Source organism: Anopheles gambiae, chromosome 2 (assembly GCF_943734735.2).
Source record: "Anopheles gambiae chromosome 2, idAnoGambNW_F1_1, whole genome shotgun sequence".
In the NCBI taxonomy this organism is placed as follows: domain Eukaryota; kingdom Metazoa; phylum Arthropoda; class Insecta; order Diptera; family Culicidae; genus Anopheles; species Anopheles gambiae.
In genome coordinates, this window is record NC_064601.1 from 45,511,909 (window position 1) to 45,539,069 (window position 27,161).

Here is a 27,161-nt window from a genome sequence, read left to right on the forward strand (position 1 = left end):
GACGACAGCATCCTTGCTTTGCAACAGCATCCATTCATCGGTCATCTCCCGCCCGAACATTTGCCGTTCCCGGCCGTCTTCTACTCTCGTCGACTCTGAACGATTCCGACTCCAGCCGACTCCGGCTGACTCCGACTCCGGCCGACTCCCGGCCGACCGGCTGAAAGCATTTTAAGAGCTTAAACCTTTCTAAACAGTTATTTAATAAGAATTATAAGTACTCACTCGTTGACTAAGCGTAAAATGCTACATAGGCGAATTTATTTAAATGTTTTGTGCTTATAAAACAACCCCATCCCACAGGAGACCCCACAGGTAGATGTGTGTCCTGTTAAAGCAACCGATCGGGCACCGGTAGATCACAGATCGCATTGTGTGACGGTATGGCGGCGATACCGGCCAGTGCAATGCCGACCGAGTCCGAGATGGACGTAACCATCATCGCGTACTCGCGCCTGGCCGCCGGTACATCGGTCTGGATGCGATAGAACGTGTTGACGTAGCCACCGCCACCAAGCAAACCTTCCCACAGGATCAGCACGAAGATAATCCAGATCGAGGGCGTGAAGTAGTACACCGCCTCGAACGTGAAGTACACCACGTTCAGGAACTGGAACACCGCCATGATCCACACCTGTCGGAACTGGATGAGGTTGACTGACGAGCGCGAAATGAACACACCGATCTGGTAGATCACCTGATACCATCGGTACTGTGCCGACTGGGACAACCAGATCCCGGGGAAGTACACCAGCTCGAACTGTGAAATAAGGTGTGCAGCAAAAGGACGGTCAATGTCAATCTTTCATCAACTTCCCACACCCAACCTGCGGCCACTCACCAGTCCCTGGTTGATGTAGTACTCCAACAGGTACACCAGAATCAAAGGAATCATAAAGATAAACAGCGACGGAATGTACCGAAGCCGCTGATTCCAGTTCTCAAGCGGCCGCTCGTCCTCCGGCAGTGTGTTGTAGTCGATCTCTTCTGGCTTTTCATTCCCAGCCTCCTGTTCGGAAATGTCCGCCGGTTTGTCCGTGTCTTTGTGGCGCAGCAGCAACCAGAAGGCGGCCGCCTCTAGCCCCGGCACAACCAGCATGATGAGAATGGTCGTTTTTGGCGTCAGTCCGAGTCCCGTCAGGCCGGTGTACGAAAGCGACCCGGCAATGCCGGCCCCGCCCGTCCCCGAGGACCAGGTGGAAATAACGTTCCTAGAAGAGCGAATGCACGATACGGCATGGCGAGAAATGGACACACTCGTTACAGGCGCTCATTAAAAACTAATAAAAGCTTCGCCCGACTACTGACTTGTTGAAGTATGTTGCGTACGCGAGGAAGGTGGCCTCGCCGAGCCCGGATGAAAACGAGGTCGCTATAACGCCGACGAACAGCACCCATTCGACGGTGGCAAAGGCCGTCAGCAGAAAGCCGGCGGCGGCTGCCGCAACACATAGGAAAATTCGAACACTAGGGTAGAGTGGAAAGCAAAAATACACAAAAAAGAACGCAAAACGTGAGAGTGTACCCAGCTGGAAGTTTTTCTCCCCAAGCTAGTTTGCCCGGGTTCTGCTGTAACACGTACTGTTTCGCCAGCGGAAGGAACGATGCAATCGATTTGACGGCCAGTGCCGGCAGGATGTCGGCCAGGAGAATTGCACCGGTCGAGAGCTTGTTGCACGGACGTGCCTCGTACCCAAACGTAACGTCATCGGCCCGGGCCGTTGTGTTAGCCACGTCGTAGCCGTCCTGGGAAGAGTAAGAAAAAAAATGAGAACGAGATGAAAGAGTTACACATAAATCGTTTCCAGCAGGTCCATCAACAGATTGAGCGAGGTTTGCAGTTATTAGCATGGGATGGGAAGAGTGATATTGCAACGAACACGAACGGATGCATCCTAGCGTTCCCTAGCACGGGCGCGTTCCCAGCGGGAAAAGTATCGTGACTCATTAAGTAGAGGCGAAAAAGTTGTTCAGTCGTGAAAGCGAGTTCGGGCTTTTTTGTGGCTTAAATGGCGTCTCTGTCCAAAGGGGAAGGGCAAAACTGTAGCATTACTTTATTTGAGATCTGGAGCAGGAATGGCGGTACAAATTCGAAATTCTGCACACTTGCACAGTGGTGCATTCTACAAGTGGAAGTGTAGATTGTATTTGTTCATTCTCCATTCTTTTATCCTTTTGATACACTCGTCGCTTACACACGCTTACTCGCTATGAAATGGAATGGAATATTTCATTCTGTTTGTATGGTTTTCCGTGAAATGATTTTCAATTATGTCTTCTGTTTGTAATGTTGTTTTTTTATTTTCGAAATAGTAATGGTAGCTTTAGATAAATTTGTCAGTTTTTATGAATACTATTGATAATAGTTTATACAATATGATTTTTTAAAGTATTTTCCCTTTCATTGCAGTATCATTGCTTCACAAAAAAGGGCAATTGGGCAATCATTTATCGTTCCTAATTTATTTGTATAATTGAATTTTTACATTGGACTTTCAATTGAGGCATTCGCTCTTTTTCGAGCGTAATCGGAAGCATGGTGTGCCGAGCAAAATGTTTGTATAAACCGCTATTAGAATTAATTTTACACCGAAAAACAATAAATTTAATGAAAAAAATCAAATATTTTGCCTAAATATACGTGATAATCCTAAACATACGAGATAATCCTAAAAACTTGACACGTTTTTGCAAAACATGAAGGCACTTTTAAAGCCTTTAGGGATTTGTGTATAAACAACATTAGCTCTGTTATTAGTATTATCTAAGTATCCGGGCGAGGTCAAGTCCCGAGGAGCCTGGATGAATGGCGTTTCGCTTTAAATGGTTTTTGATGTTATAATACATAGATAAATACTCAATGTTTTAGTAAAAGGTAAAACCCGACGTGTGATAAAAATTATATGAGAATTTTGTAGTCTTAAGTTAACCATTTTCATTGTATTAATTGAAGAAAATATTCCATTTGGCTAGGCTAAAAATATGTCTGTATAAGATTCTCTTTCTCTCTCTCTCTCTCTCTCTCTCTCTCTCTCTCTCTCTCTCTCTCTCTCTATCTCTCTCTCTTTCTCTCTATCTCTCTCTATCTCTCTCTATGTTTGTAACATTATCTGCACTGTACTGATGCAAAGCTGACAAGCCTATCAGACAGTGTGCCGACATTTGATAAGGCTCACGCCATAACGAAAGACGAACTTTCAAAGCCGATCTCTCAAAACAAGCAATTTTCCAAACCCTTTCCAATCCTCGACACAGCAAAACGGTCCTGAAACCTTTTAGTTGAAAAAAAAAATGCTCCACTGCCACAACCGGATGCGCGAGGCTCGGTGAGTTCTGTGGTTTCGAAAGCTAGACCAAAGCTGGACGGGTTCGTGGAAAGCGTAGGTTCGTTCAAAGAACAATAGACACTCCCCGGAGGTGCTTTATACCCGCGTGCAGCTTAGTGCGACGGTGTTCCATTCGCAAATGGTACGAATTTCAGCCGCATGTCAATTACGACTCAACGCAGGGAAGGGTCTGTTGTAAAGGCGGTATCGTTTGCAGGAAGTAATATCATAGTCAGTTCAGTACACTGTTCAGTTGGAATCTACTGTTAATAACGATAGGTGAGGGTGGTTTTTATGAATGCATAGATATTTGCTAAACAACTTCCTCAGCAATGAATATAGAGTTATGGTAATATGATAGCACACCGTAAAACAGTACGTTTGATCCATTTTACATATGAACACCGAAAGCTACAAGACGGAATGGCTTTATGAAATGTTAAGCCTAGTGATTCTATTTGTTTCAGTTTAATGTATTGCTGAAGCCTCGATAGGCCATTCGATACTGATGGTCCTAGAATGCGTTTAATGAGAAACATTAACATTCATTGTCTAGGAGTTTGCCAAATTTTGATTTAAAAATTTTAGCCGCATTATTTGTATATGTTAGCAAACAAGTGTGCAGAGTGGTGTTGAATGTGCGTAATTTCAGTTCAAGCTGCATGCATATAATAACTTTCCACTAGGGTAAATCAAATGCTAAATCAATTCTCCACTCGTTCGTATAGAATCTTTCCTTATAATTTCTAATTATTATGTTAAGATTATCTTGAAGCATTTTGTCTTCTATCTATTAGCTCTTCATATTCAATATCTTTTTTTCATAGTTGGTTTTTATTCATAGTTTGATTACTGTCTGATGGCTCAGTCCATATAAAATATTAACCCATAACGATCCAAATTTGAATTCATCATACATCAACCTTTAATTGTTTTATGATTTTTTATTTTATTTTTAACACTAAAAGCTTCTCAAATTCAACGGTGGAACCACAGAAAATGTCCCACACATTTCACCTTTTAATAAAACGTTTAGTTTCACATTCAGTTTCTTCCCTGCACCAACTGAACGTTTACGATCCAAAGCATACATTATTTTCAATTTGCTACGGATTTTCATTGGATGTAATTGTCCATTAGTTTTCATTATCGTTCAACAATTTAATTTATTTTACACCTTCCACAAAAAAAGAATAGATAAGATTAAAGATTCATTTGATTTATCGCACTTGCTACCATGATAACCAATCGTACCAAACGAGGAAGTGTGTAATTCAAACATCCCGTCAATTATAACAATCGACAAGCAACAACATCCCAATTCTCGCCCGAGATAGTAATTCAATTTACCAAGTTATCGTTCCAATCGTAACCCGAAGGTTAAGTCCGCTTCTGTCCGCGATGCTGACTTATTACATGAAATGCCCAAATCGTGCAATCGTTGAATCCAGTATTGGACGCGATTCATATCTCCACCACCAACCACGCCAGACAGTTGTTGATTTGCTGCAATCTTCAGTAAGTACACCGGCAAGAGTTTACAACAGTGCGCCCCTATGGTTGAGCTTTGCCTTTAATTAACCTTTATCTCGTTCCACTCCCGCCATGTACAACGCTGATAGACACTATCAATTGAGTACCCAGCCCAAAGATGTGTCCTCGGACAACACCCGCACACGCAAAGCCGTATCGTTTCGGTAAGCAGATCACGCCGACTCGCACCATAAGGCGTCGCGGAAGGTCTCACACCATGGGACCAAGGTTCGCTTATCGCCGGGTACGTACGGATGACCGAGACATTGAGATATTGAAGAATCGGCTAATCAATCATTCAACCGTCGTACGGCGCTATCTGAAAAGGCAATCCAACGGATGACACCACGTGACGATCGTGATCACAATGCTCGTTTTAAACGGCACTGCAGCGTGTCGCTCGTAGTTAATGGAGAATCCCCGTTTAAGAAGCGCCAGCTCATCGACCCAGTAACACATTGAACCTTTTTTTTCGCCATTAAAAATTTCCAAGTGCGATCATAACACCTGCCAGACAGGCACGTTTGTTTGCAAATAAACAAACACTGCCACTACACCACTACTACCGTACATCAATCACATCGTGGTGGTGGTGTTGGTGGTGTTGAAAACGCAACCTCGTGTTGCACACACTTCACAGTGCACTCAATCCAACGCATCTAGCCACTTTCACTACTCACCAACGGCGATGCACTCTTAGCGTGCCCGTCTCCCCCCTCCAGCTCTTTCAGAATATCGTGCGCAGCTGTCAGCATCACCACATAGCCGTAGTTGTTGCACAGTCCCAGTATCCAATAGGCCACGAGATCGCGCCAAAGGCCTTTGTCTTTCGGTGGTGCCTGGTCTGGATCGTTCTCCGTCAGTGGCACGACCGACGGGGACGTTGCCTCGCCGATGTCCGTCATTATTTATATCACACACTGCTGCTGGTTCGGGGTTGTAAATGGGAACTACCACACTTCTTTCTTTGACTTTGACTTTACAGAGTGTTTCGGTCTGGATGGGTGCTATCAGCACTGCACAAACATCCGAACAGATACACACACACACACCCACAAACACTTTATGGCCCTTTTCCTTTGTTGCTTTACTTTATCGAAACGCTAGCATTGCGCGGGTTACCCAGTTGCCCTGTAAACCAATCGCCAGCAGTAACAACGCGTGCAACAATGCAGAAGGGCCCCCGTTCACGAACGCCTGTGACCTCCAAGGCCGTCACACGCGGTCAGACACACGCGTTCACTGTCAGCCGTTCGGATGGACCAGCACCGGGGTGCGTTGTGCGCAATCCACTCAGACCGAACGCACTCAAACGACTAACTACGATGTGTGGTGCGGTGACCACTTCCACTTTGTTCGCGAGGGAACCCACCGTGCGTTCCGTACAGTCCGCGCAAACTACACACGCACACGTTTGTGTCCAACTGAGACCCTCGAGACGCGCTTAGGGCTTGGCGAATGCTGTCCGCTATGTCAAACACAGCGATCGGGTACGGGTCGTTCGATGACGATTGGTTACGGCTCGAAGGGAACCACAAATTATTGCCAATTTTCTTATCAGTGGTGCTTTGGCTTGGACGAAAGTAATGCGCGATGCTGCAAACGACTCGCTTGACGAACGGTTGATCGGAACGCACGTGGTACTGGGTGCCAGGGTGAACGAACACAGACTCGCAATGTTGATAATGCGCCTATGCTGCAAACATTCATCAAAATGCTTCCAAAAAAATGTGGAGTGAAATACAAGAAGATGCAATTGTACGAACACATTACGAACACAGTGATAAGCTTCCCCGTGTATTGGTGTAAATCCATCTTAAATACATGAAATTGTGCTACTGAAAATCAACTACCTGCCAACAATTGCTGGATGGACCTCCTATGACATCATAACTTTCTTGACCTCTCGGGATATTTTTAATTTTTGATTGTACACTTTCTATAACCAATTTTGCACATCAATTGCAAGTATTTTTTTATCCATATTTTCTGAAAATTTATTTTTATATATTTTAATTTTTCCATACAATCATAAATCTAAAGAATTTATGCCCTAATGTAGAACTTTCTAGGAGAACTGTTTTTGTACCTACTACTGTGTCATTCATCTTAGTTGACGTACTCAATTTTCTTCAGACAAGACTCCAAGCAAGACAACTTCAACAACTTCCTCCGGTCAAGCCCATCAAACGATCTTTCTTCAACGGATAACAACATATAAATAATGTTATATTGAATGAATATACAAAATATAGTAAACATATCCAATGCCAAAACATACATGTTTTAAAAGCTTATCTATAAATTGTATTAAGCCTTATATAGCTTTATGGAATGTACGAAAATTACCCAAACATGCTATAAGAATGCATAAAAAATAATAAAATAATAAGAATGCATAATAAGAATGCAGGAAATGAAATAAAAAATTATACAAAACAAAAACATTATGCCCAAAAAGCTCGTTCTTAAATTCTTCCTAAATCTCCCACATTAACACTACGTTTAAAAAAAGGATTTTGTTTCATTACGTGATGAAATGTATGTTGTATGAACATAAATTATAGCATAAATCGCAACATAAATCCACCCTCTTCCCGAAACATAGCCCATACATGAATAGCGCTTGATAAATATGGTGAAAAGTATGATTTATCTCGCGACAGCCTCCCACTATTCACCGCGGCGTGGTAATTAGATTCTTTTCTATTGATTCACCCAACCAACATGCTTGTGCGGAAGAGGGGGGGGGGGGTTGTGCGTATTGCATCCCACACTAGGTAACAGCATAACAAATAAAAGCCAAATTCCTCACCAATCGCACCTTGTCTGCCCTGTAACACGGGACGTATCAACAAGCATTTACCAGCTGCTCCCATTTGCCCACCGTGAAGATGGTAATTAATTAAATTCTTTGCCTTCTTTTGCCCGCCACACGGGCGGGCTAATGTCCGTGATGGTATCGTTGTGTAGTTGCGTGGGACGAGAGACGCTCTACAGGACCTTCTGAGCGCTTCTGCCAAAGAGCGTACAAAGTATGCGAAAGCACTGCTCGGCATCTGTATGTTTGCTGCCGGATATTCCAGATGCCCCCCCCCCCACTCTAGTGGTCCGCGTACCCGATGCACGTACAAAAGTATGCAAAACTTACTCTTTCCCCTTCACGCTAACCACGACATGGAATGTTGCACATCGTCGTAGCGCACTTCAGATTTACTCTTTTTTTCCGCCTTCACAGATGCACCCGGCCAAACCTTTCCGAAGTTGCGTCGGCATAGCTGACAAAAGGGTTTTTTTCGTGCATTTGCTGTTGTTTGTCACATTCGGCAAAACCGACATGCCTAGTTCTGAGTTGCTGCGCGCTGCTAGAACTTTATTCCACTGTCGGCAGAACTGCATGTCGTGTCGGTGGAGATGCACGTGGACATACATACACCCAGCCACAGCTGCAATCTTCTTAGGCAACAATATTATTTCCTGCAAATGATGATGCCGTGTGTGGTGAGTCTGAGACTGAGAAGAGCACTGATGCCCACGGGTTTCGATATTCACTTCACTGCTACATTTACTACTGCTGGAACGACAACGACGACTAGGACGGCGGCCGCACACGGTTCGGTTTCCTCGAACTATGTCACGGGAAAAAACTTTTCCCCTGCTATCCCCGGGTGCTGGGGGAATAAATCACGCACAGCAACAACGGGGTGAGTGAGCTCTATTTTTAGCACACCACCACCATGGCCTTCCGGGAAGATTATTTGGGCGTGGGTAAGTAGACACAACACCAAGGGGACAGCATTAGAAGGGAGAAGCAAGTGCACTAGTAATGTGTAGTTTCTCCCAAACCAATGGACAAGCGAGCGAGCGAGAAAGAGAGAGAGAGAGAAAGAGAGAAAGGGAGAGAGAGAAGAAGAGAGGGAAAAAATGGCATCGGAACGGGAACGAACTCATCCGTACTATGTCACAATCACTAAGGGCGACAAATAGCTACACCTTTTTATTTTATTTCGCTTCGTTTCTCTCCGTTTGCCTTGCCTCGCGCGTTGATGAAAGTTCCCGGAAGTGTTTCAAGAGTAGTTACATTCCGGTTTCCGGCCTTTTATTTACCGTATGGTAAGGATGAGGAGTGTAGTGAGCTTTTGCTGGTGATACCATTGCAAGTGGCTATTCTCGTGCTAATGCTCGTCAATGGTGTGCTAATGGGCACAAAACGGTACTGGCAACATACCTGAGGCTGTTCCAATTTTAATTAACTGCTACAGACCGGAAATAGAGCATCGGGTAAGTAAATTTTACTTTTAATCAAACTATTCTCTACTTGGAATTTTCGAGATTTGTGTGCTTTTACTCGTTCATGTTTTAGTGTCTTGACATAAAAAAAGACATTTCGTATCCGGCATAAACCCGCCCCAAGTATTTTATCATTTGAAGCTAAACACTATTGGATTTTAAAGCTTCTACAATGGATGTTCACAAAAATGAGATTATCTTGGACATGAGTTGCCAGAGAGATTCGATCGTTTAGCAGTGTGCATGAGTTTCGACCTCCAGATTATTACAAGCTAACATACAGGGACTAAGAGCCAACAAAGAAGAAATTAGAGAATTGCTAATAAAAAGAAAGATCGATGTAGCCTGCCTGCAGGAGACATGGTTGGATGATAAAGCCATAGGGAAAATAAACATCCCACACTATGAACTAATATCGGACAATAGAGAAGATGGTTACGGAGGAGCGGCAATATTAATACGCACAGAGCTAAACACAGAAAAACTCAAAGTGATTCCCCCTAACCCATACATACAGATAGTAGCCGCTCGTATAAAGCAAGCAGGCTTAGTAATCGCTTCGGTGTACGTTAAACCCAACACACCAATCGCAACATTCCGCAGCTTACTAACCCTTAGCATCACAAGCTTGGCGAAATATAACAAATTAATAATTATGGGTGATTTTAACTCTCATCACTCTGAATGGGGAAATCAGACGTGTGACGGAAAAGGAAACATCCTTTTACATGAGATTAACGAAAACAATCTAACTGTGATAAACAACTACGAACAGACTTTCATTAACCCAGACCCAAACAAAAGTAACTCAGCAATAGATTTGACAATCACCTCTCTAGCTATAACCCCACATATTCAAAGGAACGTTTCAGACATACACATCGGTAATAGTGGACATCGGGTTATATTCACCAATTTTAACCTATTCAAACCTCCCCCACAAAAAATCATAGTTTATAATAAGAAAAAAATAGACGAAGAAATATCCAGCCTACCATACAATAACAAATCTGACATCAACTCAATTACCAAAGATATCAATAAAATTATTTTAAGAAACAAAATCAAGACCCCGTTCACCCCAAAATCATGGTGGAATGATATCGTTCAAAAAGCATGGGAAGAGAAATGCAGAGCTAGAACAGACTATAACCAAAATCGGACGATCGAAAACCAAATCAAGTACAAGAAAGAATCAGCCAAATTTCGATTCGCAAAACAAAAATCAAAAACCAAACGAATCGAGGAAAAACTTGACTTGATCGATTCTCAATCCTCTATGGATGACCTTTGGACTCTTTTGGGAATGTTCAAAGATAAACCTGCCAGAACAAACAAGATTGCCACAGATGAATCCCTAGCAAAAGAGTTCTTAAAAATTCATTTCGGTTCATCAAACCAAAAAAAAAAATGAAACAAGACCCCGATTCATAAGCGATAAAAATCTAATTGACTACAACAGATGGCAAAATATCCTAAACTCAAAAAAGAATTCTGCTCCTGGTATTGACAAAATATCGTACAAAACATTGAAACTACTAAGCAGCGAAAACACCAAAGCCATAATCGGAAACATCAATGACATGTACAAAAGAGGAGTCGTGGAAAAAAAGCTCAGAAGAATAAAAATCGTAGCAATTGGAAAACCCGGCAAGGATCTCAGTCTAGCAGCAAATCACAGACCCATAGCTTTGCTTCCTACTATAACGAAAGTGGCAAACACGGCCATCTTACACAACATTAACCACATCGTAGATAAGTTTGACATCCTCCCCAGCACATCCTTCGGATTTAGGAAAAACCGTCCCACAACCTCCGCAATTGATTCACTCTCCAACATTTTAAAAAATAACATAAGAAAAAACAAACACACTACAGTAGTTTTTATTGACATTAAAAACGCCTACAATAGTGTTAATGTTGGCCTTTTAACAAAAATCCTCTCCGGAAAAATGATACCACACGAAGATATCAGATGGATAGAAGGATTCCTCTCAAACCGACTGGTAGAGATCGCTGCTGAAGGTAAATCGATTAAGAGAAGGATAACTAACGGGTTGCCCCAAGGGGACGTCCTTTCACCACTGCTTTTCAACCTGTATACAAGTGGTTGTCACGAATTAAACCGGTATAATGTAAAAATAATCCAATATGCAGACGATTTCGCATTAATTGGAAGTGCAATCACCTCTCCAGCAGCTCAAACAAAAACACAACGGGCCCTGAACCAATTGGCAAACACACTATCTTCCCTTCAACTTGAAATAAACGTAGCAAAAACAAAACTCATGACATTTTCCAAAAACTACACTCACACAACAATAGCACTAAACGGAACTCCCCTTGAACAAGTCAACTCCCACCACTTCCTAGGTATAGAAATTGACAACAGATTAAAATTCCACTCCCATATTAACAACCAAATCAACAAAGCCCAGAAAAAAATGAATTTCATTAAAGCCGTATGCAACAAATCCAACCACATAAATCCAGAAAAAGCTAAACAACTACACCAAGCTCTTGTGAGGGGTACCCTGGAATACGGGATAACTCTAAGTAGCAATGCCAACAAGAACAAACTCAACACCGTGAGCACGATAATTAACCTGTCACTCAGGAAAATTACAGGCTGCACAAAAACTACTCCGATCAACACACTCCACGCCATAGCAGCAGAAATGCCCTTCCACATACGATCTAAACTTCTTATGCAAAAACAACTATGCAAAGCAATAGCACATTCCTTTTTCACCACAACATCTCAGCCACTCCCAATCACATCAAGAAATCTAACCGCTCAAGAAAAAACATACATAACTGACAAACTCATCTTCAACAACATAACTAAGTATGATTTCAACCACTCAAAATCCACTTCCGAAAACATCAATATTAACACGATCATCCCAGGCATTGACACCAACAAACACAATTTAAACATAACAGTCCTTTACCAAACAAGCATGCAAATCATCAACTCACATCAGGGCATAAAAATATATACAGACGGCAGCAAAAAAGATGAAAATTGTGGCATAGGAATTTATGTAAAAACTCAGATTGAAGAACTCAAAATATCAAAGAAACTCCAACACCTAACATCCATAAGCACTACAGAACTCTACGCAATAGACCTGGCACTCGAGATGTCGACGAAAAAACGATGGAATAATATTGCCATTTACACAGACAGTCTATCAGCATGCCAAACACTAAATACAGCCAAAGAAGAAAACCGAATAGACGAACTCCTCGGGAGAATACTACATAACTGTGAAGTCACTCGAGCAATAATCCAATGGATCCCAAGCCATGTCGGAATAGCTGGAAATGAAATTGCCGACCAATTAGCCAAAGATAGTCTTAGTAAACAAACTGTGATAAATAACAAATTATGATTAAAAGATGCTTTTAATTTATTCCAACAGAGAGCTAACCACGAGACTAATACATGGTACACTGAACTATGCCGAAGCAAAGGGAAAAAATTTGCTAGATACCAAAGCTCAATTGAAAATAAAATGTGGCACTATAAACTAAAAATCCCAGCAAAGGACATCAAAACACTTAATAGATTAATAGCAGGCCATGATTATGGGAATTTCTGGCTACACAAAATGAAGCTCATAGACAGAGGAACATGTGCAATTTGTAACATAGAGGACACAGCGAGTCACAGAGTCTTCTATTGCCACAAATTCGACATGGAACGAGAAGACCAGTTAAAAATAAATGAACAAAACTTCATCAAGGCCTGGAAGACGAAAGATAAAAAGAAAATGAAAATGGTGATAAAATTTATAAAAACTAACCGAATATCCTTCTGAAACGTCTCGCTTAAACTACATGACATAATAAACCGACGAAGTACTTAACCTAACAACATAAACTGACAACACACACAAAACTTCAGAAAACAAATCACATATAGAAAGAGGACATATGGCCTTTGATGCCGTCCAAAAACAACAGAGGTTGTGTTTAACACAATAGCGGACTAGTACTGAAGGGCCCAGGAAGCTGGATTTCAGTTCCGAACCGTCAAACGACCTCGACAAACTGAAGAAGAAGAAGAAGACCTCCAGATACATCGATAAATAATAAGATAATGCGAAATTTTAACTTAAATGCATTTCTACTTAGTAGTGGCTTATTCTAATCAACATTTACCTTTTGAGCAAGAATGAGGTTGATATTACATTGTAATTTGTCCATGTTATTTTATCTCCTCCTCCCAGAATTCACCTATCTTGGGTCAAAGGTTAGGCAGCTGTGTTGCTCCTTGCACGCATCGCTGGCTACCAACCGATCATTTGGCAGAAATCTCAGGCTATAGAGAAATCAGTTCACAGCAAAGACCGTGAGCGGTATCGTACACTGTACCGGCCAGCGTAACCGCCATGCAAAGATAAAAAAAAATTGAAAAAAAGTTTACTCGCATTGCAATTAGAGCTTTTAATCGAAACTCTAGTGTCCCGATGCCACTGTATGCAATTCTATTATTATTTCTATTATTATGCTTGGTTTGGTTAGGTTAGAAGAGCGCTTCGCACAGGCGAGAGCAATTTTTGTTGCGAATATCCTGTCCAATACTATGGACGCAACTTCCTTTCTCTCCTCCATAAATTTGTATGTCCCTAGTCTTAAGGCCGGGCTACATTGATCGTACTCTCTGGTGTAATTTTGATTTTCACTAGCGCATCTGGCGGCGGCTGACCGAAGCATTTTTCCAAACAATTTGGAGCCGCTTCAGAAAATATGTTATTTTTCCATGTTTTTTACCTTAACTGGACTGGAAAAGCTTTGTAATTGATAGATGAATATGTTGTGCAAGTTTTTCAGCCGTTTTCGCATCGAAAAACGGCGAAAATACTAATTAATTTTGAGATCCGGCACGACCATTCCCTTGTAGACGAAAAAAAGCTTCCACCAGCCGCCGCCAGATGCGCTAGTGAAAATCGAAATTACACTACGGAGTACGATCAATGTAGCCCGGCCTTTAGCCTCCATTCCCGCCCACATCTGCACATACAAACTCGCGTTACTGGGTATGGCCAAAACGATCCATTTCTTCATGCGTTGAGATCATTTAATCACTATGCTGGTTCTTTCGATTTTAATATATCCATATCTACATTCTGGTCCCGACTTGTCTACACGTTTACACGTCTAAGCGGTTGTAGTGCCGGATAAGTAAGTAAGTAAGTTTATCTTCTTCTTATTATGTATCCAAAGAAACGCAATTTGGTATTTAGCCTGCCTTAACCAGTTATGGGTATGGCTTTTAGCAACTAATTGATGTACTCTTAGCCAAATGTTACAAAACTACGACCCACGTGGCATTTCGTTGTCTTCTTTACCACAACAACTGTTGTCGGTCAAGGCCTGCCTGTACCACTAATGGCTTTGGCTTTCTGTGACTTGCTGATTACACAAAGTAGTCAGTTCTACATAAGGGGTTCATTCGGGGCTTGAAATCATGACGGGAAAGTTGCTAAGTCGTACGAGTTGACGACTGTACCACCAGACCGGCCCCGTGGTCTTTCTAAATTGATAAATAGAAAGTATAATGTAGATAACTTTCATTAAATGTCCCTTTCAAATTTTAAATATAAAACACAGGTTTCGATCATATCATGTTTTGCAAATTAATCGTTAACCGCTTCTTTTTCAATTCTAATCAAGGTTAAAAACGTTACGCACTAGCCAACGTAACATAAAAATGTCCCTAAACAATCATTTTTGGCAATCAGTGCAGCTCGCGTAATACATTTTTTTTAAGTATCTTGCGTTTAAAATGCAACGAAACTGCAACCGTTGCATTCGATTGCCAGTTTTGTATGAAACTGGGTAGAAATTATAGATTCCCCTTTTGAATGACCGTGCAATTCTATTTCCTGGCTTATGTACCGTAGCAGAAACTGCTATACCAACGTCAGAACTCTCATCATCATCAATATTTGGTTTCACGCCTAGTTTCATTTGGCAATGCTGGCTCACTTTTGCAAATCTGGCTCAAGGTAAAACGATACCAGGCCAAAATTGAAGTTCCTGCTCGGGCGTGCAATTGACCTTAGCCCAAATGCGAGCGATCAAATTGGTATCCTCCAATGAACATCGTATGTAATATGACGCTCAGTATGCATTTTTAATGAGGAAATATCGTAACGCAAAAGGATGCATGACACCCATGCGCACGGCTCAATCAAAAGCTTCTAGCACGGTGCGAAAGCCACAAGGATTGGCACGGTTCGGCTTTGCTGTGCCGCATTGCCGATGGGAAGTGTATCAAAGGGGTAATCCAATTAGGCAGACGTATCCCTTCCGTGAAGATTTTGTAATTAAGGCGATGGCAGTGGAACGGGTTTGGTTTGGCAAGTCCACAGGGATTGCAGGTTGGTTAATTTGTAAGTAGAAAATATTAATATTACTATACCAGTGTCGGTCGAATATCTCAAAAGGTTGGTCGTTCTTTGCTCACTGAATATACAAAAAAACGCTTGGTTAAATTTTCTTTTCTTACATTCATACCGTAAATGCATTCTACATTTTCTATAGTTTTCGCTTGGTAACGTTTTCGATGTCACTAACCTTTTTTTTATTTGATGTGGAATCTGTTTTTCATTTAAATTGTCTACCGTTAGTGCTTTCGTTGATCGTGGAATATACCATAGAGAGGAATGAAAATGACTAGTGTGACTAGCATTCGCTAGATGACGCTACTGGCACCACGTCTGAAATTTACAGTAAAAATATATTTTTGAAAAGGTCTCCACTGCCCGTATCTATTATAATATCAGTGTGCATAAACATTTTATGATTATAGAAGCAAGAGCCTTCTTCGTGTAAACATGTTCAAACGATTATTTTGCAAAAAAGGAAAAAAAAGCTCGGAAGTTATCCAGTTGCTACGGTGTTTATTTTATGTTCATCACTGTACCAGGCCATCTTGAAAGCTAATGTCATACGACGAAATGTCAAAAGTGTGCATGCTCCGTACCTGGATTTCCATCAAACACGGCCAGTCTGAAAACAACAAATCATCTTAACCCCACAATTTCGTGTTTCGTCGGTCATCTACACCGTTTGTTAAGTTTCGCGAGTATTGTTGACTGCACGACCTTTGGGAATAATTTTCTCCCTTTGCCAGTAAAACCGTTCCCGGCAAGAAAATGTCTCGTGGAAGCAGCGCGGGCTTCGATCGCCATATTACAATCTTTTCGCCGGAAGGCCGTCTCTACCAAGTTGGTACGTATGGGGAGCCGTAGCGGCAGCGCCGACTGTCATTACCATCGTCCCTGGGTTTAACTGTGTTTGCCCGTTTTCCCCTTTTGCAGAGTATGCCTTCAAGGCTATTAATCAGGAGGGACTTACGTCCATCGCGCTCAAGGGAAAGGATTGTGCCGTGGTAGCGACGCAGAAGAAAATCCCCGACAAGCTGATCGACCCGGCTACCGTGACCCACCTGTACCGTATTACCCGTGAGATCGGATGTGTGATGACGGGACGCATCGCCGACAGCCGTTCGCAGGTGCAACGGGCACGATACGAAGCGGCCAACTGGCGGTACAAGTACGGATACGAAATTCCGGTCGATGTGCTGTGCCGCCGTATGGCGGACATTTCGCAAGTCTACACGCAAAATGCCGAGATGCGTCCGCTCGGCTGCAGCATCGTGATGATAGCATTCGATGCCGAAAACGGTCCTGCTGTGTACAAAACGGACCCGGCCGGGTACTACTGCGGCTATCACGCGATCTCGGTTGGCGTGAAGCAGACGGAAGCCAACAGCTATCTGGAGAAGAAACTCAAGCGCAAGGCCGAGCTGAGTGAGGAGGAAACGATCCAGCTAGCCATCACCTGCCTGTCCACCGTGCTGGCGGTCGATTTCAAGCCGACCGAGATCGAGATCGGCATCGTGAGCAAGGAGAAGCCGGAATTCCGCACTCTAACTGAGGATGAAATCGAAGTGCATTTGACGGCAATCGCCGAGAAGGATTAAGCGCGCCTTTGCGTTGACTTTTTTTTCATCGCACGGGGAACATTTTTCTTTTCCGTACACACGGTTGCTGGTTCTTTCGTTTTGTATTCCCGTTCCAACAAACATTCATAATACACGCGAATTGTACGAAATTACTTAAGCTAGTGTAGATTTATTGGGTTTGCGCGCGGAAACTCGGAGCTCACTTGCCGGCCGCTGTTGCTTGTGGGTTGCGCAGGACAAGAATCACCGAATCGCCCCGGAGAAACATCTTCGAGATGAACCGGTCCTTGTTGACGGGCTTCACCTTCTTCTTGCCCTTGCCGGTGCGCGGGATTTCCGTCCACATTTCCTTCACGTTTTCCAGCACCATGTTGCAGTGGCGATCAAACGCTTTCACGCGCCCTAGCAGCTTTTTGTTGTTGCGGCAGTTTATCAGTACCTGCGTGTTGTTTTTCACCGACTGCGTTAGCACGGACAGTGGGCCGGTATTGAACTCTTCCTCCTCCTGGCGCGCCAGCTCCTCGGGAGTTAGCTCGGATTTCGGTTTCGCAAGCGCCCTAAAAGAAACCGAAGCGGTTCAGTTATTGCAAAAGAATAAAATCAACACATTTGTAGCGAAACAACTTACATTTAAAGAAATTGTATGAATATATTTCTGCCTAAAGCGTGATGCGGTGCTGAAGGGGTTTTTTTGTGTGTTTGACATTTTGCACGGCGTCTAGCCGCCTTTGCCTGATTTTCGGCCGCCTTTTGGATTTGGCCGCCTCAAATTTTCTTGTTTGACAGCTGTTCAAAGATATCTACAAATAGAAATTCTTCGCTGATCGCGCGCTACTGTTTTGTCATCCACTGTCATCGAGATTGCATAGTTTTCCTTAATTTCTTAGAAAACTCACAAAAAAAAATAAGCCCGGGCGTTTTAGTGAAGAAAAGTATAACTATAATGCTTTATTTGAAGTCATTTCAACATTTTCTTTCCTTCGAACGTGATTATGTTCTCCTTAAAACAAAAACTTTATCGGTTAAGAAAATTAAAAAAGTGTACATTTCCAACAAAACACGCCGCTGCTCCTGCTCCTTCCTGTCCCACATGCTGCTCAAACGCGCGTAAGATATCCATGCTTGTAAAATGGCAGCGAATCCATGTTAGTGAGCTGTTTGATCTTGGACCGTTCCAGCGCTACGCTCGGCACCAAATGGCAGTTGGATCGCCTAAAACAGAAAAGCACATCAGCAAGCATTCGACGCAACAGAGGTAGGCGATACACTTACTTATGGATTGGCTTCTCCTGTTGACTCCATGGCCAGGATTTCTGTAGTTTAATTACACGCTCTAGCTTTTCGATCCTCGATCGCTCCTCTTCGCTGATTTCAGGTTCCTCGGTAGTGTTCTCGTCGTCTTCGACTTCATCGGCTCTCGCCGGTATCGTCTCAAGAACCTCCGACTCATCGAACAAACTCTCCAGCGTAATGGCATATGCTTCCTCGTCGTTAGCTTCATCGCCTTCACTGTCGTCCTGCGCCGCATCTCTCTCTCCAGATGACTCTGTACCGTTGACAAACCCGTCCATTTCCTCGGTCGCTTGGGCGGTCGTTGCACGCAAAGCCTCCGGTAGCTGACGCTGTACCTCGGGCGGAGCAAACTTGGACAGAGTTTGGGTGAGAAAGCTCAGCGTCGCCTGTATCTGCATCGGTATTACGCTGATCTCGTTCAGCTGCTGCTGCATTTGGCGCAACTGCTGCTCGACCGCTAGCACACTGAGGCTGTCGCAGGATTCGCAGGACAGGGAGCGGTGATCATGCCCCGACAACGATGTTGACGACGCCGTCGAATCGAAGCTGGAACGGCGGCTATCGCAAGGGACTGGCAAGGGATGCAAAAAAATAGAACCCGGTAAGTGAGACCACAAATCTCCTCTCTACACATTTCGAACGAAAAGGTCGGTACGAAAAAAAGAGAACGATTTTATTCAACATCAGAACAAATCGGAGGTGTTAAGTACACTGATCAAAGCGGAACAAACGAGTTTAACAAAACAAAAAGAAAAAGTCGGTTCAGGTTTTAATACACTCCCTATATGCGCGTGCCCTATTTGCTGGAAAATACGAGATAGAAGTCTGTTATTTACGCCTAACAGTAAACCATGTGTGTGCCACTGTGCGTGCGTAGGAAAGGGGGAGTTGGCGAACCATTCCTGCATCCCTTAAGCCTCGACACTAGCTTCCTCCGGAATCGGATCTTCGGCCGGTTCGGCAGCGGCCGGACCCGTCAGCTCCGAGACGGATCCATCCTCGGACGTTTCGCTGTCCAGACGGGTTCGCGGTGCCGCCTTTGCCTTCTTGGCCTTGCTCTTCTTCTTCTTCTTCGGCTTCGGGGCCGGCTTTGGTTCCTCCTCATCCTCCTCGCCCTCTCGCCGAGAGCCAGTGGGAAGGGAAAGCATCATCCGTTCGATGTGTTTCTGGCGCTCCTCCGGCTTGGTGCGCGTCTCCGTCAGCAACCGGCGGATGTTGGCGATCAGCTGCTGGTGCGGCGCATCCTTGCCGTATAGATCCGGTGGAATCGGGGGCGGTGGCTGCTGCCATACGATCGGATGCCATACCTTGCGCTCCGGGGGTTGCGTCCAATTTTCTGTTGTCCGCGGGCAACCAACAACGACAGGTGCGTAACGGCAAACGGGCCGAAAACGAGGGGAAAAGTAGTACAGAGTTAGTGCCGATCCGTCGGCCCCGGGTTTTGGGGATAGGCCCGGGGCTAACTGGACCGCGCTTTTGGACAATTTATGGGGAAATGGGGGGAGGAGGGCCAAGCCATTAGCACATACCACGTTCGTCGTTTTTGGGTTGGGGAGCGGGTTTGTTAGTGACATCCGCCGCCGGCTCCTGCTCATTACCTGCGAACTTAACTTCGCGCGTTTCCTTCGGCTGGCCCTGCTCTTCCGCCTTGCGGTTGTTCTCGTCGTCTCTGGAAGTGGCAAAACAAACAAAAAATCGGAGAAAAATGGAGAAACGTCTGTCGGTAATGCGCTCGATTTCGCATGGTGGAAATGTCTAGGCATGCATTATTGTGGTAATTACAGAACGCTTACAGCGAAACAGATGCACAATTCGTGTAACGATTGTTGGATGTAATTTTCTACAACGCAATACTCCGCAATAAGCCGCACCATGCGCCTCCATCTCTGACGTACACAAACCCCCTCTCAAAGACCGTGTTAATGTTTGGCCACAAATTGAGATCAAAATAGATATCCACATGAAGCAAAATACATTACTAAAATGAATGCGCACAGACGTGCCACCAGGGGAGGAGGAGGTGGCAGATTGGGTGGTGGGCAACGGAAACCTACCTCACTTCGATAAGGCGTTTGCGCGATAGCCACCAGCCACCGCATCATGCACGTCCACAAACGCACTTGGTCGCGGCTAGGCCGAACGACGCGATACCAAAGCAAAAATGCTATTTCTGGTTCAACGGATCTATACAATCCGCCATCTCACCACCCCTCCCCGATCGCGGATAACAATATTTTGAAGTTCGCTTATATCATTGTTCGGTTTTCCCTGCCAGCTGCGGCGAAAGTCCCCAAGCTGCCCCAGTTCAAAGATACGGTGACATGCATCAATTTCCTTTGCGGCGCAAACAGGTGACACGTGACGTCACACGTGGGTGAGCAGTGGCTGCTTCAATACCTGTTGATGTTTGAATATCGTCAGGTTCATTGATCGAATTTCGAAGCAGGGCCGCGTACCTCGTTCAATGATTGTTGTGATAGCAAATGATTTTTTTTTTTTGTGAAATTATTTGTAAACGATCATCTTGCGAACGAAGATCGATCGACGATCGGTCTTTGTTGAGGGAAATTGTCCACTCTTTACTTTTAACGCAAATCACCAGTTTCTAAGAACACAGTATCGTATGAAACATGAAAAGAACCTTTTGACTCGTCGCTGCTCTTATTCTACACCGTCCTTCAGCAAACTAGGGCACACAAGGGAAGCAAATTGCGCCATGCCATCTCTGAATTGGGCGCGCTCTGGGGCGAACCGAGAACTGCCGTACGGGCAGTTAGGGAATCAACTACAGCCGTCTCCTCCTCCTCTGTCTCAGGCAATCGAGATTTTCACGAAAAATGTCCGGTTATTTTTATCAGCAAAATAATCACTCTTCACTCACGGGGACACTCGCGCTTCTACGCTACGCGGCACCGGGGCGATGTGTCTTGCTATTGACGAACGAACCCCGTAGCTCGGGTGTTGTGGTTCCTTTCCCACAGCCCGGCGCACGACCACTTCCTCTGTGCACATGTAAGAACAACACGGACGGACAAGCAACAACAACAACAACAACAAACGCAGGGTCACAAAAACGGGGTAACGTGCGTAATGTACGGTGGTGTGCTTACTTTGCTACGATCATCTGCAGCTGTTCGCCGGCCTGCTTGATGACGGATTGGGCCGTCGCGAGCCGCATGGCCGATGCGTCGGCCCCGTTGATCTTCAGGATCTGGTCGCCCAGCTGGAGGCCCGCCTTCTGGGCCGGGCTGCCCTCGGACACCTGGTTCGGGATGAGAAAGCGTTCCCGGATTACTCGCACCGACAGGTCCTCCGTGTCGAATGGGATAATGTTTCGCTTGAACTTGGGTCGTTTGTAGTAGTCGGGCGCGTCGTCTCGTTTCGCGTCCGTTCCATCGCTGCCCAGTGGCTGCTGGTCACCACCTTCCGGTGCCACCTTCGGCTCGTCCAGTGCCATCGCGCTCTGCTACTAGCGGGCTCGAGTCGTGCGGCTTTCAATCTAGCTTTCCTCTTGCAAATAAAACCGTATCCGTACTGCAACGATTTCTGCAACGGTTTGCGCTCCTTCAGCTGGGACAATCCACGTAACACTGCGCCCAGTAGGACAGCAGCATGGTTCGGTCCCGGGGGTCGCAACCCTGCACGATTTTTCTCGAGATAGCAAACGGGAGGGTTTTGATTGTGAGCGTGTGCTTGTGGGGTGAGTTTACAGCGTTCTTTAAGTGATGTTTGTTGCGCCCCTGTGTTCCCGGTGTATTATTGTATACGGTTTTGAAATTATGTTATCCTCGTCTACACGCTTATATGCCAGCGGGTATATAAATAATGTCATTGTCTGTGTATTGCCACCCCCGGGCAATATGTAAAGCTTCTGTGTAGAGATGAGGGGGGGTTTCGTGACGGTAGATCGGCAACGTGATGAGCAGCAGTGGATCATCTTTTATGAGTTTGTTTGGCATGTCAATGTAAGTCGGCGGTGACGTCGAAAACTGTTTCGAAACGCTTTTCATAAGAACGAAAAATCACACCAGTCACAGTCTCTTTAGCAGTCTTTCTCTCTCTCAGTAGATTGTGGTTGCGGTTGGTCAGCTGCGCATGGGCCTACAAAAACTCTCCGCTCGTCTGGTGCGCGCGTGTGCGCATGGCATGCATTTTCCACCTTCCAAGCTGGCGACACCGCGCGCTCAATTCAACTGTTCGAATGCTAGGTTATGTTTATCGCCGGAACATCGCCGGTGTCTGTCGCGGGACGTGGCCACCGGCAAATGTTGCGTACCGTACTCGTTTGTACTGCTGACACCGGCCGGGCCATGCACCAACGCGCCAGATCACCGATGATCGAGTTCAGCGTACGCAGTGTTGCGGCAGCATCGATTCAGTGGCAGTCGGGAGCTATTTTTGTTCACGGAGTACGCACTCCCCGTCGCCGCCGCGCGCTTCTACTGCCTCATCAGTCCTCGCTCCGCACGGTGGTGTCACGGTGTTCACCAGCAGCCAAGAACGGGCTTTCGAAACAATGGAACGATCTTCCGACTATCCGACAAGGGCGTTTCTTGTTATTCGCCTGGAGTGCTGCGCGCTCCAACGACCAACTAGCCAAGTTCACGACGAAACTCAACTCACCTGAAACACGGTGATGGGCATCTCGAAGTCAGCGCCACCGGTGATGCGGAATCCGAGCGGATTGTCACCGTTCTCGCTCGCCGCTGGGCCATCCCGCGACGACACGGTCAGCACTGGAATATTGCGCTTTTCAATCACGAATTCGGGCATGGTCACGATCGAATGATGTAATGGGCCGCGCGATGAGCGAAGGATGATTTTCCGTTCAATTGGTCAATGCCAGGTCAGGACAGGGCGTGTCGATCGTCGTCCTAATGCAAAGCTGCGATGATGATTACGTATTCGTGGCCTACTTTCACCCACAGACACACACACACACACAAACACGCGCGCAGATTCGACAACCTATCACTAATGAAATACTATTGTCGTCTATCGGTGGTCTATGATACTCCTTTGAATCACACGAGTCGACGCTGGAAGGAACTTACTTTCCCGTCATTTGCTATCGAGCACACTGCACCCCGGACTATAGAGCTTGCACGATGCACTTGGATCAATATTCTGTCGCTCAATAGCTATCGATAAATCACCGTCTCGCTGCACGTATGCAGTAGTAGTTGCGCACCGGTTGGGCACCACCAGTCTAATCTATCTGCGGTGTGGATAATTTTAGTGAGGCAGACTCCTTCTCCCTCGCTGCACACGAAGCATTGGGAATGCACTGCTCGGGTCGTTGTCGGCCGCGAGTGGAAGAATCTCGGGATGCGTCGTTTGGTGTTTGACTCGTCTTGGGTGGAATGCACTAGAAGTCTTTTGTCTAGATGTCTAATACACGACGAATGTGCATCACCGATGCTATGCATGTATGTTGGTATGTGTGCTTTATTGACAACTGTAGAGTGTAAATCAGTTCGTGCAGTAATTTAGATCATTAAAGTATCCTTGCAACATAGCATTTTGGGAAATGCAACATGAATAGAAGTAAGTTTTATATTGTCACCGTATCTTCGTCTTATTATCATTGGTGTAACGACATTTACGATGTCAGTCTATACAGGCTTTCGAGACTTATTACAGGCAGTACCACGTAGCCGGATAGTCAGTCCTTGTTACGGGGGACGGTCCATACGAAGCTTAAACCCACGACGGGCATGTTGCTAAGTCGTGCGAATGGACAACTCTACCACGGAACCACTGTATTACATCCATGACAAATTGACTATATCCTCTATGGCTCAACATACATTAGTGCTGCAAACAACGATACAAACATCTTACAAATGTTTGCATAAAATGCTTACATTTACATTTGATCCCCATTAAGTCTTTTGTATAATATATTGCTTTATACTCAATCATTTGTTATGAACAGTTTTGCTGCACACGTTGTTCCTCTCTGTGTCGAGAGAATTGTTTTGGCTTGCTTCATGATTGCATGATTTCATGCAATGTTTCGATATAATTTTCTGGCAATCCTGCTTTAATGTCCGTAATTAGAATACTGTATTTTTTAACTTTATTTTGAAGTAAAATTTTCTCCAAACTCAAAATTTTAAAGATTTCGGAACTAATTTTGAAGGAAATCTTTCACATTGTTGAAACAAATGTTGAACCGAACCACATGATGATGAAAGCTTTCGTCGTCACTCGAGCGATCTGCTCCATCGAGTGTGTTGGACAACCCTGTCAAGCCTATTGTTGTGCGGAATATAGTAATTTAGAAGCTTAAGTAAATATTGATTACACATTGGACCATCAAAAATCAGTTTCGGGCTGGTTGCAATATTCTCATTGCCAACTGTAACTGAACTTGTTCAGCAAAAGTACCATAACCACCATTTGGTCTACACTGACGGATCAGTACAAAACGGTTTTACTGGCAGTGGAATCTACTCCAGCATCAACAATAGCGCCATCCGGCTACCAGACCATACCTCAAGCTTCACCGCAGAAGCAATAGCCCTGGTTACTACAGCTGACGAAGGCCTATGCAGAGACAACCCCAACATGATCGTCACCGGCCGTGCAAGTGTCCTTCAAGCACTCTCGTGGCCCGAACATCTAACAATTCTGAAATATACCGAATTCACCCCAAGTCATTCAAGTCACATTCTGTTGAATTCCTGGTCACACAGGTATTCAGGGAAAGGGAATGGCAGACCGACTAATCAACGCAGGACGTAATAAGCCGGCCAACCTATGCCATAACACTCTTCCACGCTGTGACTTCATTCGCCTTGGCAAAACAGCTTCATCTCCAATAGCTGGAATGTTTTTTGGGTTAGCAGCAGCCGCTCTTTCCTGAGAACCATCAAGACCACAACACCACCATGGAGAAACCATCCATCACACCAAGACCAGAGAATTCTATCACGACTTGGGATTGGACATACCCAACTCACCCACACCTTTTTATTGCAAAATCTAGCTCACCACTTTGCAGTTTCTGTGGCGTCGACATCACCGTCCGCCACATCTTAACCGAATGCCATGGATATACTGCAGATATATGCATCACCTGCAAATTGGACCACAACATCGACACCATCCTCTTACCAGGCAGTGATTGCCTGCGAAACCTTTTAAAATTCCTTCTTATTCTTCCTATTTGCTTCGTAGTCCTTTGAAAAGAACTTTGGCGCGGTCCCGTGGTGCAGTCGTCAACTCGTACGACGCAATAACATGCTCGTCATGGGTTCATACCTAGAATTGACCGTCTCCTTGTAGAAAGGATTGACTATCCGGCTGCGTGCACTGCATAACCATGGTTATGTATTAAGTCACGAAAGCCTGTATAAGCCCGCATGTCCGCGTAGGACGTTTCGCCAAATAGAAGAAGTAGAAGATAGAGAACTTTAACCAAAACCACATTTATAACAGCTTTTTTTAATTAAATCAACGGGTAGCTTTAAGTAAACCGAGACTACCGTAACGTAATCGCAAGCCACAAATGACTTGCAAAAAATAATGTTAGATTGTTAGTATATAATTAATTCATCGATTTAAAAGAGGCGAATGAGGCCCATCGGTTCAAAATCTCTATAAAAAAAAACAAAAAAAAACTAATTGAAAAGGCAACAACACAGTCCCAACGAACGCTTCGGAATTTTTGTTAGTCTCATTTATCTGTCATAAGCATCTAATGGTCTTGGCTATATGTGACTTCCTGGTTTACCTATAGAAGTAGCATCAGTCTTTATTATTTCTGCACCTCTGCGGCATCGCTCCATATCCAGAATGTCTAGAATTCATAGACTCGATGGAATCAGTGGCCCTCTGCCCGATGTTTGGGGAGGTCCGGATTTGGGGACGGATGATCCCATCACCGAAAACCTCTGACAGAGGTTTGATGTTTGATATTTACTTATTGAAATAAACGGGCAACAAAAGGCCTCCTTGAGGCGGGGTTACACAAAAGTATACAAAATGATAAACACACTTAAACGCAATAACTCTACACTACTATAGAACAGGCTGCACGGCACAAATGGAGTTCATCAACACGGCGCGCGATACGTCGGGTTGGTGCCGAGCACATTCGCAAAAAGGGAACAAAGTTGTCAGAGCGTGTTCGGCGATCCTCTACGTCAAGCAACGACCTTGCACGGAGTGATAACGATGGGACATATATGTTGATTCCGGAGAGAAGCGCCAGCGATTTAACACGGTTGTCCAGCAGTCCCGCGACAATCAACCTTTGGACGTTGCAATTGCGTTGCTTCAGCGTCGCTCATAGGTCACTTGGGTTCCCCAGTAGCTCAAAGCAAACTGCGTCAATTTGCGTTGGAAATGAGTTGCAGAGTACAGACTGTTAAACTCGCATTCAGGAGGTGGCGCAATGCATCACCACGGTCCTGCATCTGCGCTGGATGCACAAATGGAGTTCATCAACACGGCGCGCGATACGTCGGGTTGGTGCCGAGCACATTCGCAAAAAGGGAACAAAGTTGTCAGAGCGTGTTCGGCGATCCTCTACGTCAAGCAACGACCTTGCACGGAGTGATAACGATGGGACATATATGTTGATTCCGGAGAGAAGCGCCAGCGATTTAACACGGTTGTCCAGCAGTCCCGCGACAATCAACCTTTGGACGTTGCAATTGCGTTGCTTCAGCGTCGCTCATAGGTCACTTGGGTTCCCCAGTAGCTCAAAGCAAACTGCGTCAATT

At 44.8% G+C, this 27,161-nt stretch overlaps 4 protein-coding genes across 8 annotated transcripts; 1 reads left to right on the forward strand and 3 right to left on the reverse strand.

Annotated features, from left to right (window-relative positions):
- Positions 1–228: 228 nt before the first annotated feature.
- Positions 229–6,526, reverse strand: LOC1278760 (battenin). Its single transcript, XM_318386.6, has 5 exons — positions 5,540–6,526; positions 1,583–1,746; positions 1,309–1,467; positions 842–1,211; positions 229–760 (listed from the first exon to the last, which is right to left on the reverse strand). Exons 1-5 carry the CDS (start codon positions 5,762–5,764, stop codon positions 332–334), a joined length of 1,347 nt encoding a protein of 448 aa, XP_318386.6. The 5' UTR covers positions 5,765–6,526; the 3' UTR covers positions 229–331.
- Positions 6,527–16,143: 9,617 nt separating this feature from the next.
- Positions 16,144–17,285, forward strand: LOC1278761 (proteasome subunit alpha type-6). Its single transcript, XM_318387.5, has 2 exons — positions 16,144–16,397; positions 16,487–17,285. Exons 1-2 carry the CDS (start codon positions 16,322–16,324, stop codon positions 17,149–17,151), a joined length of 741 nt encoding a protein of 246 aa, XP_318387.2. The 5' UTR covers positions 16,144–16,321; the 3' UTR covers positions 17,152–17,285.
- Positions 17,273–17,897, reverse strand: LOC1278762 (probable small nuclear ribonucleoprotein Sm D2). The gene is made up of 2 exons (XM_318388.5): positions 17,762–17,897; positions 17,273–17,690 (listed from the first exon to the last, which is right to left on the reverse strand). Coding segments are annotated over exons 1-2 (360 nt in total). The 5' UTR covers positions 17,764–17,897; the 3' UTR covers positions 17,273–17,332.
- A 153-nt stretch (positions 17,898–18,050) lies between these two features.
- Positions 18,051–23,825, reverse strand: LOC1278763 (PDZ and LIM domain protein 7). Of its 5 annotated transcripts, XM_061649887.1 has the most exons (5): positions 23,050–23,727; positions 21,537–21,688; positions 20,025–20,095; positions 18,406–18,997; positions 18,051–18,345 (listed from the first exon to the last, which is right to left on the reverse strand). In XM_061649887.1, exons 1-5 carry the CDS (start codon positions 23,197–23,199, stop codon positions 18,231–18,233), a joined length of 1,080 nt encoding a protein of 359 aa, XP_061505871.1. In that variant the 5' UTR covers positions 23,200–23,727; the 3' UTR covers positions 18,051–18,230. The 5 variants fall into 5 exon arrangements, with proteins under 5 accessions (XP_061505871.1, XP_061505872.1, XP_061505870.1 ...); XM_061649888.1 differs by lacking the exon at positions 21,537–21,688 and having other exon boundaries at positions 23,050–23,825; XM_061649886.1 differs by lacking the exon at positions 23,050–23,727 and having other exon boundaries at positions 21,537–22,973.
- Between the last annotated feature and the right edge of the window lie 3,336 nt (positions 23,826–27,161).